The sequence below is a fragment of the Danio aesculapii genome, chromosome 13, assembly GCF_903798145.1.
Source record: "Danio aesculapii chromosome 13, fDanAes4.1, whole genome shotgun sequence".
Classification (NCBI taxonomy): Eukaryota; Metazoa; Chordata; class Actinopteri; order Cypriniformes; family Danionidae; genus Danio; species Danio aesculapii.
This window is the reverse complement of record NC_079447.1, coordinates 4,255,805-4,267,674: the sequence shown is the minus strand read 5'-3', so window position 1 is coordinate 4,267,674 and position 11,870 is coordinate 4,255,805. Positions and strand designations below refer to the sequence as shown.

The window sequence follows — 11,870 nt, the reverse complement described above, 5'->3', positions numbered from 1 at the left end:
TGGACTCATGGGTGTGCTGGTCTATAAAGGAGGTGTGTTAAGGCGCATTATTGGAGCGTTGATATTTTGAGGAACTGAAATAGGCCTCGCCATTGAACAGCTAAAAGGTGCTCTAAAGTCCAGCGCAGAGCGCATTAGTTAAGTGCCTATGCAGGTCCAAACGCTTACACATTGCTTAATACACACAGGATGAACAGCAATACACAAATATCTTCACAGATGAAAGGATTAAAATGTTAGAAAATTATTATTTTCTACATAAATATAAAAACCACTGCCTCTATACCCTTCTTCACTTCAAGGGGCTTTTTTTGTTTATTTATGACAATTTGCATCTGTATAATGTTATTATTATTAGCAGTATTATTTATTATATGCATATTTGTATTTGTTTTAACTAGTTTAGATTTGTCCACCTGTGGGTTTTTGGAGACGTCTGTATCACCATATGTGGCATAAGAACAGGACGTGTGTTTGGATATAACTCTATGTGGTTTTTTGACCACACTTCATTATTATTGTTCATTTATTCATTTGCTGGAAATTAGAACTGAATTTAGAAATAGTTTTGAAACAAATCTTTGCGCTTAACAAGCAAAATTAAATATGTAGACTGATGGATGTCTTCAGTAGAGTGCGTACAACACCGTTTCCTTATACACGAAAGTAAAGAAGTAAAGTAAAGAGTAAAAGTATAGTAAAGAGAAAGTAAAGAGGCTGAATGGAGGAGGCTCGTTCTTTATTCTCGCACTGCAGATGCTCTGTTTAACTGTTTTCTCTCTAGTGAAGTGTTCGTTTTACACTTACAAAGTCCGCCATGTAAATAGCAAATACACCATGGAGCGACACAACTGACTTAAAGGGAATGGAAGATGAAACTCTGATTGGTTTAATGCACGTTATGCTCAAAACACACACAGAACTCATTAAGAGAATACGCACAACCCTGTTAGACCATGCGCCAGGGCGCAAAGCATATTTTTCTGTCCTTAAAATAGCAAAAGTGGATTCAGACACGCCTTTAACTCTTTTGCGCCATGTGCTTTAGACTATGCGCTTAGAGCAGGGGTGGTCCAAACTCGGTCCTGGAGGGCCGGTGTCCTCCATAGTTAGTTCCAATTCCTTCAACACACCTCCCCTGGAAGTTTCTAGTATAAGAAAGAGCTTGATTAGCTGGTTCAGGTGTGTTTAATTGGGGTTGGGAACTAAACTATACAGGATGCTGGCCTGAGTTTGGACGTCCCTTGCTTAAAGCTTTAAAAGCACGCAAGGATATTTTTTGGTTTTATAACTTCTAACGTCAACAGCTTTCTATTCATCACAGTCAAGCAGTCAATGATTTTGATTGGTTTTTACAAAGTGAGTGAAATACTCTAATGTCAGCTCACACAATGATCAAAACAGCAATTATAGTATTATAGCGGATGGTAAATATCACACACCCCTGTATGTAAATAATTATTAGTGTTTCTGTCTGTTTTCCAGTGCCTTCTCACCCACACGTCAGCTCTTCCTCCAGGGCTGCTCTCTAAAAGGTGAGCCGCTTCTTTATTTCTGTCTCTGGTAAAATTAAAAGCATTTCTTTTGAAATTGTGACACAGTGGCTCAGTGCCTCACAGCAAGAAGGTCGCTAGTTCGTGTCCCGTCTGGGTCAGGACGCATTTCTGCGTGGAGTTGTTCTCCCTGTGTTCATGTGGGTTTTCTCCGGGTGCTCCGGTTTCCCCCACAGTCCAAACACATGCGCTATAGGTGAATTGAGTAAACTAATTTGGCCGTAGTGTTTGAGTGTGTGTGTGTGTGTGTGTGTGTGAATGAGTGTGTATGGATGTATCCCAGCACTGAGTTGCAGCTGGAAGGGCATCCGCTGCATAAAAACAAATGCTGGATAAGTTGGCGGTTCATTTCTGCTGTGGCGACCCCTGATAAATAAAGGGACTAAGCTGAACTAATCTGGAAGTGAATACAATCATGCATGTGTTCCAGTATGCTAGCAGCCAATTAAAGGGGATAGTTCACCCAAAAATAAAAACGTATTCACTATTTACTCTCCCTCAAGTGATTTCAAACCTTTATGAGTTTGTTTCTTCTGTTGAAGACAAAAGAAGATATTTTGAAGAATGCTGAAAACCCTTGACTCCTATTGTAGGAAAGTCAATGGGTTACAGGTTTTCAGCATTCTTCAAAATATCTTCTTTAGTGTTCAACAGAAGAAGCAAACTCAAAAAAGCTTTGAATCAAGTAAAGGGTAAGTAAATAATGACAGATTTTTTTTGGGTGAACTATCCCTTTAAGTCTGGTTTTAGACTGAATGATAAATAGTTTTATGTATCACATGTTTTAACAAAAAGTCCACATAATCATCCCTGTTCAGAATTGGCAAATGACAATGCAGGTTTATTCACTTCTAAATCTTCTTGTGAGCTTGTTTCTGTCTACATGTCTGCCTTTATGCAGTGAAAAGAAGCTTAAGTTAATTTTGACAAAGTATTGAGTAAATAGTGTTTTGAACCAGTGATTAAAGAGAAAGTCTTATCATCTGTTACTATGTATGCTTGTATACAAACTGGCCTCAAACGAGCAACCAGAAGAAATTCATGCTGTGTTTGTTCTTTATTGAAAATGTTGAATTTTTTTTCTTCTGACTATAATATAGCAGTAATACACTCTATCTTAGAAATGCTTTGATTAATTTAAGATTTTTTGAATACATTTTTATTAAATTATCATTTTACCATATATTCTATAAGAAACCTACCTAAATCCTAATGTCATCAATATATATACACACACACACACACACACACACACATCGCCGGCCACTTTATAAGGTACACCTGTCCAACTGCTCGTTAACGCAAATTTCTAATCAGCCAATCACATGGCAGCAAGACATGGTCAAGACGATCTGCTGCAGTTCAAACTGAGCATCAGAATGGGGAAGAAAGGTGATTTAAGTGACGTGGTTGTTGGTGCCAGATGGGCTGGTCTGAGTATTTCAGAAACTGCTTATCTACTGGGATTTTCATGCACAACCATCTCTAGGGTTTACAGAGAATGGTCTAAATAAAGAGAAAATATCCAGTAAGCGGCAGTTTTGTGGGCGCAAATGCCTTGATGCCAGAGGTCTGAGGAGAATGGCCAGACTGGTTCCAGCTGATAGAAAGGACACAGTAACTCAAATAACCACCGTTACAACCGAGGTCTGCAAAAGAGCATCTCTGAACGCACAACACGTCTGTGACATCGTCTATCGGCCCAACCCTAATGCCCATCCCTTTATGACTACAGTGTCTCCATCTTCTGATGGCTACTTCCAGCATGATAACGCTCCATGTCATAAAATGTGAATCATCTCAGACTGGTTTCTTGAACAAGACAATGAGTTCACTGTACTCAATGGCCTCCACAGTCACCAGAACTAAATCCATTAGAGCGGGATGTGATGGAACGGGAAGATTCGCATCAGGATGTGGAGCCAACAAATCAGCAGCAACTGCGTGATGCTATCATGTCAGTATGGACCAAAATCTCTGAGGAATATTTCCAGTATCTTGTTGAGGAATTAAGGCAGTTCTGAGGGCAATAGGGGGTCCAACCGGTACTAGTAAGGTGTACCTAATAAAGGTGGCCGTGTGAGTGTATATAGTGTGTGTGTGTATATATATATATATATATATAAACTATATTTAATTACTACATTATAATACTAAATAATATTTATTTAATATTACATTTTTAGACAAAAGAATAGCATTGTCATTTAAGTCACAACAAATGAAAACTTGCCAATATTCTGACCATTTTTTTATTTTCTGAAGTAATATAAAAGCTCTAAATGACAGCATTTTACTCGAAATTTGTAAAAAAAATAAAAATAAAAAAACAAACATAATAATCAATTTCACAAAATGTGAGATTTAATCAACAGCATTAAACTGCATAAAAAACAAACTCATAAATGTCTGACGTTTCATCAACGATATTGAAATTTGTGATAAAAATAGTTAGATTAATAAAAACAAAAAAATGTATTCACAAATGTCAGCTGACAGTTAACCACTAAGTTTAATAGCTAAATAAAAACATTAATTTACTATATAATTCAGCACGTTCACTTCAAGGATGATCATTAAAAAACAAATGAACAAAACCTTAAAATCTCTCTTCTTTCAACATCATGAGTTGGTCAGAAATCTGAGACCCCTGCAGTTTTATTAGCATTTTTTTTAGTTTGTTTGTATGTTGTTCCCATATATATATATATATATATTCTGTAATATTTCAATTATTGAACATTTTTTATCAAGCATCCTCCTCTGTCACCTTGAGTCTGGCATCAGTAGTGTTCAGTCTCTGCTCTGTCTGGTTAATAATGAATAATTGAACGCTTCTGAAGGGTTGCGTGGAAACGGAGAATCTCCAGCCCGTTTATTTCCCCCATAGACCCTCAGTGACTGACCGCTGTGTGTTTAATGTCCTCTACAGAGTCTGATATTGATGCAGCCACTGCGATGATGCTCTTGAACTCGGCCCCTGAACACCACACTGACCCATGTAAGAGAACAAGCCTCTCTTCTTCTGTCTACCCTACAGTTTATTATCTTATTCTGTTTAATATCATTTGGCCTGTCGTTCTCTTTCTGGGCTATTGTCAATCACTCTGTCTCTTTTCTATGTATCTAGTGTTCTGTCGTTTTATCCATCGTTTTATCTTCCTGTCATTTTATGTCACCTTTAATTATTCTGTCTGTTGTTCTATTATTTTTCTGCGTCCCAGTTCACATACTATTCATCCTCAATAGTATTCAAAAATAGAACTTGTATGTACTAGACTGTAGTATGTTGAAGAGTGTATGCCGAAGGGTCCGTGATGGTCTACTATTTCGGGTAGAAATTCAAGTGTAGAACCATCTGTACTCTAACTGCTAACATTGCCCACAATACACTGTGCGTTGGACATGAATCTATCTATCTATCTATCTATCTATCTATCTATCTATCTATCTATCTATCTATCTATCTATCTATCTATCTATCTATCTATCTATCTATCTATCTATCTATCTATCTATCTATCTATCTATCTATCTATCTATCTATCATTCTACCTATCTATCTATCTATCTATCTATCTATCTATCTATCTATCTATCTATCTATCTATCTATCTATCTATCTATCTATCTATCTATCTATCTATCATTCTACCTATTGTTCCATCCATCCATCCATCCATCGTTCTGTCTGTCTGTCTGTTTGTCTGTCTGTCTATCTATCATTCTACCTATTGTTTCATCCATCCATCCATCCATCCATCCATCATTTTATCATTCTATCTATCATACCATTGTTCCATCCATCCATCCATCTATCATTCTATCATTCTATCTATCGTTCTATCTATTGTTCTATTGTACCATCCATCCATCCATCCATCCATCCATCTATCTATCTGTTGTTCTATCTATCGTCCTATTGTTCCATCCATTCATCCATCATTCTGTCTGTCTGTCTATCATTCTACCTATTGTTTCATCCATCCATCCATCCATCCATCATTTTATCATTCTATCTATCATTCCTTTGTTCCATCCATCCATCCATCTATCGTTCTATCATTCTATCTATCGTTCTATCAATTGTTCTATTCATCCATCCATCTATCTATCTATTGTTCTATCGTCCTATTGTTCCATCCATCATTCTGTCTGTCTGTCTGTCTGTCTGTTTGTTTATCTATCATTCTACCTATTGTTTCATTCATCCATCCATCATTTTATCATTCTATCATTCCTTTGTTCCATCCATCCATCCATCTATCGTTCTATCATTCTATCTATTGTTCTATTGTACCATCCATCCATCCATTCATCTATCTATTGTTCTATCGTCCTATTGTTCCATCCATCATTCTGTCTGTCTGTCTGTCTGTTTGTTTATCTATCATTCTACCTATTGTTTCATTCATCCATCCATCATTTTATCATTCTATCATTCCTTTGTTCCATCCATCCATCCATCTATCGTTCTATCATTCTATCTATTGTTCTATTGTACCATCCATCCATCCATTCATCTATCTATTGTTCTATCGTCCTATTGTTCCATCCATCATTCTGTCTGTCTGTCTGTCTGTCTGTCTGTCTGTCTGTCTACCTATTGTTTGATTCATCCATCCATCATTTTATCATTCTATCTATCATTCCATTGTCCCATCCATCCATCCATCCATCGTTCTATCATTCTATCTATTGTTCTATTGTACCATCCATTCATCTGTCGTTCTATCTATCGTTCTATTGTTTCATCCATTCATCCGTCGTTCTGTCTGCCTATCCGTCTCTCTGTCACTCAAACTGTTGATTGTTTTTTATCTAATACTCGGTTTATCAGTGAGTCTGATGTTCTGCTCAGTGTCATCGTGTGTGGTTAATGAGTCTGTTTAGTTCAAGCTTATACTGAAAAGCACATTTGCGTCTATATTTATGGAGACGGTTTTTGCAAATATGTCTGCGTAACGACTGAAAGCTCTTTGCTGGTAATTAGTGGAGCATTGCACTTCCTTCACACATCTTTATCCTCGTTAGGCGTGTCACATGTAGTGTTCTCTACCTCTAATGAGCCTTAATCACCCGTGGCAGAATAAACCATCAGAGAGGGTGCTCATTAAGACAGGCGGATGAAAGTACTTGATGATGCGCTTCATATGCAGTTTGCAGATTGACACTTCAGAGGAGGAACATTTGCATGAAAAGAATTGACGACTGTCTTAAGACTGTTTTAAGAATTGGAGCTTTTGAATCAGATTTACCACTTGAAATATGTTCTGACGACATTGTTGTTCATGCGTTGGTCAGTTTTGAGATTATTATTTTTTCTATCTTTGTCTGTCTGTCTGTCTATCGTTCTGTCTGTCTCTCTGTCTTTCTGTACATCTGTCCGTCCATCCATTCATTTATCCATCCATTTATCCATCCATCCGTCCATCCATCCATCCATCCATCCATCCATCTATCTATCGACATCTTTCTGTCATTCTGTCCTTCTATTGCTCCAACCTTCCATCAAACAATACTATCTATTTTACCCTTTCATTGATTCTATGATTTTTTTTACTTGGTTTATGTCATTCTGTCTATCGTGGTTGCTTTAAAATTCTGTCTAAGATTCAAAAAATAATTAATGCAACATTTTTTATGTCCACACATAATTAAATCTCTAACTATGGTGATGTACAGCGCATCTGGAAAGGATTCATAGCGCTTCACTTTTTCCATATTTTCTTATGCCTTATTCCAAAATTAATTAAATTATTTTATTTCCTCAACATTCTCCACACAATACCCCATAATGACAATATGAAAAAAAGATTTCTTGAAATTGTTGCAAATTTATTTAAAAAAATATATATGAAAAGTCTCATGTACATCAGTATTCACAGCCTTTGCTCAATACTTTGTTGATGCACCTTTGACAGCAATTACAGCCTCAGGTCTCTTTGAATATGATTGACACACCTGTCTTTGGGAATTTTTGCCCATTCCTCTTTGCAGTACCTCTTAAGCTCTATCAGGTGGGATGGGAAGTGACGGTGTATAGCCATTTTCAGTTCTCTTCATGATGTTTAATAGGATTTAGGTCTGGACTTTGGCTGGGCCACTCGAGGACATTCACCGAGTTTTGGTGATTTGGTGGTGTTCTTTGGGTCATTGTCCTGCTGGAAGACGAACTGTCGCCCCAGTCTGAGGTCAGGAGCACTCTGAAGCAGGCTTTCCTTCAGGATGTCTCTGTACATTGCTGCATTCATCTTTCCCTCTACCCTGACTAGTCTTCCAGTTTCTGCTGCTGAAAAACATCCCCACAGCATGATGCTGCCACCACCATGCTTCACTGTAGGGATGGTATTAGCCTGGTGATAAGCGCTGCCTGGTTCTCTCCAAACGTAACGCCCGGCATTCACTCCAAAGAGTTCAATTTTAGTCTGATCAGAGCAGAGAGAATGCTGGAGCTCAGACAGAGTGACCATCAGGTTATTGATAACCTCCCTGACTAAGGCCCTTCTCCCCCGATCACTCAGCTTAGATGGCCGGCCAGCTCCAGGAAGAGTCCTGGTGGTTCCAAACATCTTCCACGAACGGATGATGGAGGTCGCTGTGCTCATTGGAACTTTCAGAGCAGCAGAAATGTTTCTGTAACCTTCCCCAGCCTTGTGCCTCGAGACAATAGTGTCTCGGAGGTCCACAGAAAATTCCTTTGTCTTCATGCTTGGTTTGTGCTTTGACATGCACTGTCAACCCTGGGACTTTATATAGACAGGTGTATGAAACATCTAAGAATGATCAGTGGAAACAGAATGTACCTGAGCTCAATTTAGAGCTTCACGCCAAAGGCTCTGAATGCTGATGTACATTAGATTTTTCTGCTTTTTTATTTTTAATACATTTGCAACAATTTCAAGAACTCTTTTTTCAACATTGTCCATTATGGAGGATTGTGTGTAGAATGTTGAGGAAATAAATGAATTTAAGCATTTTGGATGAGGCATGTAACAAAAAAATGTGGAAAAACTAAAGCGCTATGAATACTTTCCAGAAGCACTGTACATTATAAACATATTTCAGCTCAGAGTATGTCAGTCTGAGTATTTCAGTTTACTGAGAGAGTGTGTGTATGATTGTGTGTGTGTGTTTCTGTGCTGTGCTCCACAGGTGACCCGGACAGCCCTATAGACCTCTCTCGGCCAGACTCGGTCTTAGTGAGCAGCGACCCGAAGCAGGACCACAACTACAGCAGCAGCAGCTCGTCCTTCCAGCGCTGCTCGTCTCGCTCTTCCTCCTCCTCCTCTTCCTCTCTGTCCTCTCTGGATGAGGCAGGCTGTGAGTCAGGACCAGGCCTCGCCGCGACGGCAGTGAGGATTTCACAGCGACGAAGACTCGGAAGAAGAAAGAAACCCACGTATTGAATGCCTGTTCACAGGCGCCCGCTCACAGTAAAGTGCCACTTCCATTAAAAGCGCCCCGATATGAGGTCAAGCTCAAGAGAGCTGGACGAAGAGCTAAAAGAAGCTGCTGGGTCACTTTTACATTTGGGCGGGAAATCCGTTCAGGGTTTGGATCTCTCCAAGCGACGGCCAAGTGTAAAAACTGGAAAAAGCATCGAAAATAAGCCCAACATATTGTGACTTGCTGCCTGTCAGTCAGTGACTGTGCCTCCTCATATTTTTTCCACATCACCTTCTTCTCTCTGTATCTAAAATATCTGTAAATTAGCAGTTTTCCATATGTTTGTTATGTTTTTGAAGTGCATTATGGGATCTTGATCTTTCTTCCATCAACTTTCAAACTAAAAAGTGACTTTTATGAACATTTTTAGTAGTTTAGTGCGGTGTTTCCCAACCCTGTTCCTGGAGGCACACCAACAGTACACATTTTGTATGTCTCCCTTATCTGACCCATTCGTGTCAGGTTTTGGTTCTTTTCTAATGTTTTGCTGAGTTGATTCAGGTGTGTTTGATTAGGGAGAGGTTGAAAATCTGTACTGTTGGTGTGCCTTCAGGAACAGGGTTGGGAAACACTGGTTTAGAGTGCTATATTGTCTGAATTGGTGTTGTATATTACGCTACAGAAACCTTGTTATAGACCACCCAGTGCGTTTTCTCTTATTTTACACCCTCATTTCTCTATATTACACCTTATATGTTATTCAAACTATTAAAATGTCACTAAAGTCAAAATAAACAGTAAAAATCAGTCTAAGGCACTCAAAAATGTGGAAAACAAGATTAAAAGGCCTATTAATTAGACATGGCTATTCCTTTAAACTGCGTCAAGGCAGTTGTTTGCTGAAATGCATGGGCTCAGTTTTTAATGAAATAGCCATGTCCAGTAAAGGCTTTTATATTTATTGTTTCCACATTTGTCGAGTGCCTTAGACTGATTTTGCTGTTTATTCTGATGAAAGCCTTACCCAAAGAGCACAGACACATTATTTAAGCTACCTTCAGCACTTCTTGATTTTGGATGTCAATAAAAGTCACTTGTAAAACTGCAGAGTTCAAATTTTCAACATCAAACTCCTCAGAGCAGAGATCAACATCCCACAATGCAATTCACAACAGTAAAATAAATGGAAAACACTGTTAATTAACAGATATTTTTACAGCAGTGTACGTTTCCCCTCAATTTTATATGAAAGAATTTCCCCTTTCTGACTACAAAAAAAAGTACTACGGCAATACGCGGAGGTGACGAGCCATACCGAGACTTTGGAGCACCAATCTGATCTTGGGGATGAAGGATGTTCTTAAGGAGAGAATGATGTTTTTTTTCCTCTCAGACAGTTTGCATGCTTCCTCTAAGTGAGTGTCCTACTACTTCCAAGTGAATCTGTGGTATTTATACAGAGATCGAGTGCATGTTTGTGTTGTCGAAAGCACTACTAACCTCTCCTGTCGTCCACTTAAGCTCCTGAAAATGAGAATTATGTCAAGAATATCCCCCCCCCCTTCTCTTTTTGTTTTGGTTTTGTACTCATCAATGGAAATGCAATAATCGCTGTTTGGCGGACGGCACTCTTTCTGTTCATCACTGGCACTGGATATCATTGCGATCTGAGCAGAGGGCCTGCAGAAAGGAATTATGGGGTAACAGATTACTTTTTATTATTATTATTATTGTTATTTTTCGAGTTAATCACTGGTGTTTAAGGATTCATATTGGGTAATTCTCATGAAAATATGACGGTTATAAATTCACTCCAGAATATCAACATTTATGAATGAAAAAATGTATTAATATTAGCATTAGTGTAATTGATTAGCAAGAGAGAAAAAACGTTTTGCATTGAAATGATATATATTTTAGGATATCTGCAACATTATTTTCCCCATTTTATTAATTCTCTTTTTTTCAGTTATTCTAAATGTAAAATATTTGTAATTTTATAAATAAATAAAACATAATATTTAGCATTACTGTACTTGATTAGCAAGAGAGAAAAAAGTTTTGCATTGAAATATAGATTGTTAGGATATCTGCAGCATTATTTTCCCCATTTCTTAATTCTCTTTTATTTCAGTTATTGCACTTGAGAAACATTGTAAGTTTCTATAAATTAATAAATCAATAAGTAAATAAATCATATTTGTATTACTGTAATTGATTAGCAAGGGGAAAAGATTGTTTTTTAGGAAATCAAATTTTTTATTGCAGAATTTTTTTCAGTTTTATTAATTCTCTTTATTCAGTTATTGTAATTATAAATTACTAAAACAATAAATTTATAAATAAGAATATTTTGCATTACTGTAACTGATTAAACATGTTTTGCATTGAAATGTGCATTTTAGGATATCTGCAACATTATTTTCCCTTTTTATTAATTACATTTTTTTCAATTATTGTTCTCGTAAATTTTCATAAAAATATATGAATGAATAAAAACATAATATTTTGCATTATTGTAATTGATTACAATAGAAAAATATGAGAAAAAAATGTTTTGCATTAATAATATATATTTTAGAATATCTGCAACCATTGTTTTTTCCATTTTATTCATTTTCTTTTGATAAATATTTTAATGAAAAACATTGTCAATTTGTATAAAATATAAATAATAAATTAATAAAAAAACTGCCATATGTTTGCATATATGCCAATTAATAAGATATTTTTAGCATATCCTGAATTTTTCATTGCTACATTCTTTTGCTTTTTATTAAATCTCTTTGTTCAGTTATTGTAATTGAAAATTACTATAAAATGAATTAAAAAATAAAAGCATAATATTTTGCATTAATGTAATTGATTAGTAAGGGGGAAAATATTTGTTTTTGGATATCTGATTTTTCATTGCAGCATTTATCTTTC

At 36.8% G+C, this 11,870-nt stretch overlaps 1 protein-coding gene across 1 annotated transcript in view; it reads left to right on the top strand.

Annotated features, from left to right (window-relative positions):
* foxn2a (forkhead box N2a) overlaps positions 1-8,993 on the top strand; it is a 73,945-nt gene extending 64,952 nt beyond the window's left edge. The window contains exons 4-6 of the mRNA XM_056471162.1: positions 1,486-1,535; positions 4,486-4,554; positions 8,709-8,993. Of these exons, the coding sequence (XP_056327137.1) occupies positions 1,486-1,535; positions 4,486-4,554; positions 8,709-8,962 (373 nt within the window). The 3' untranslated portion in view covers positions 8,963-8,993. The remainder of the gene's footprint in view (positions 1-1,485; positions 1,536-4,485; positions 4,555-8,708) is intronic.
* The last annotated feature ends 2,877 nt before the right edge of the window (positions 8,994-11,870 follow it).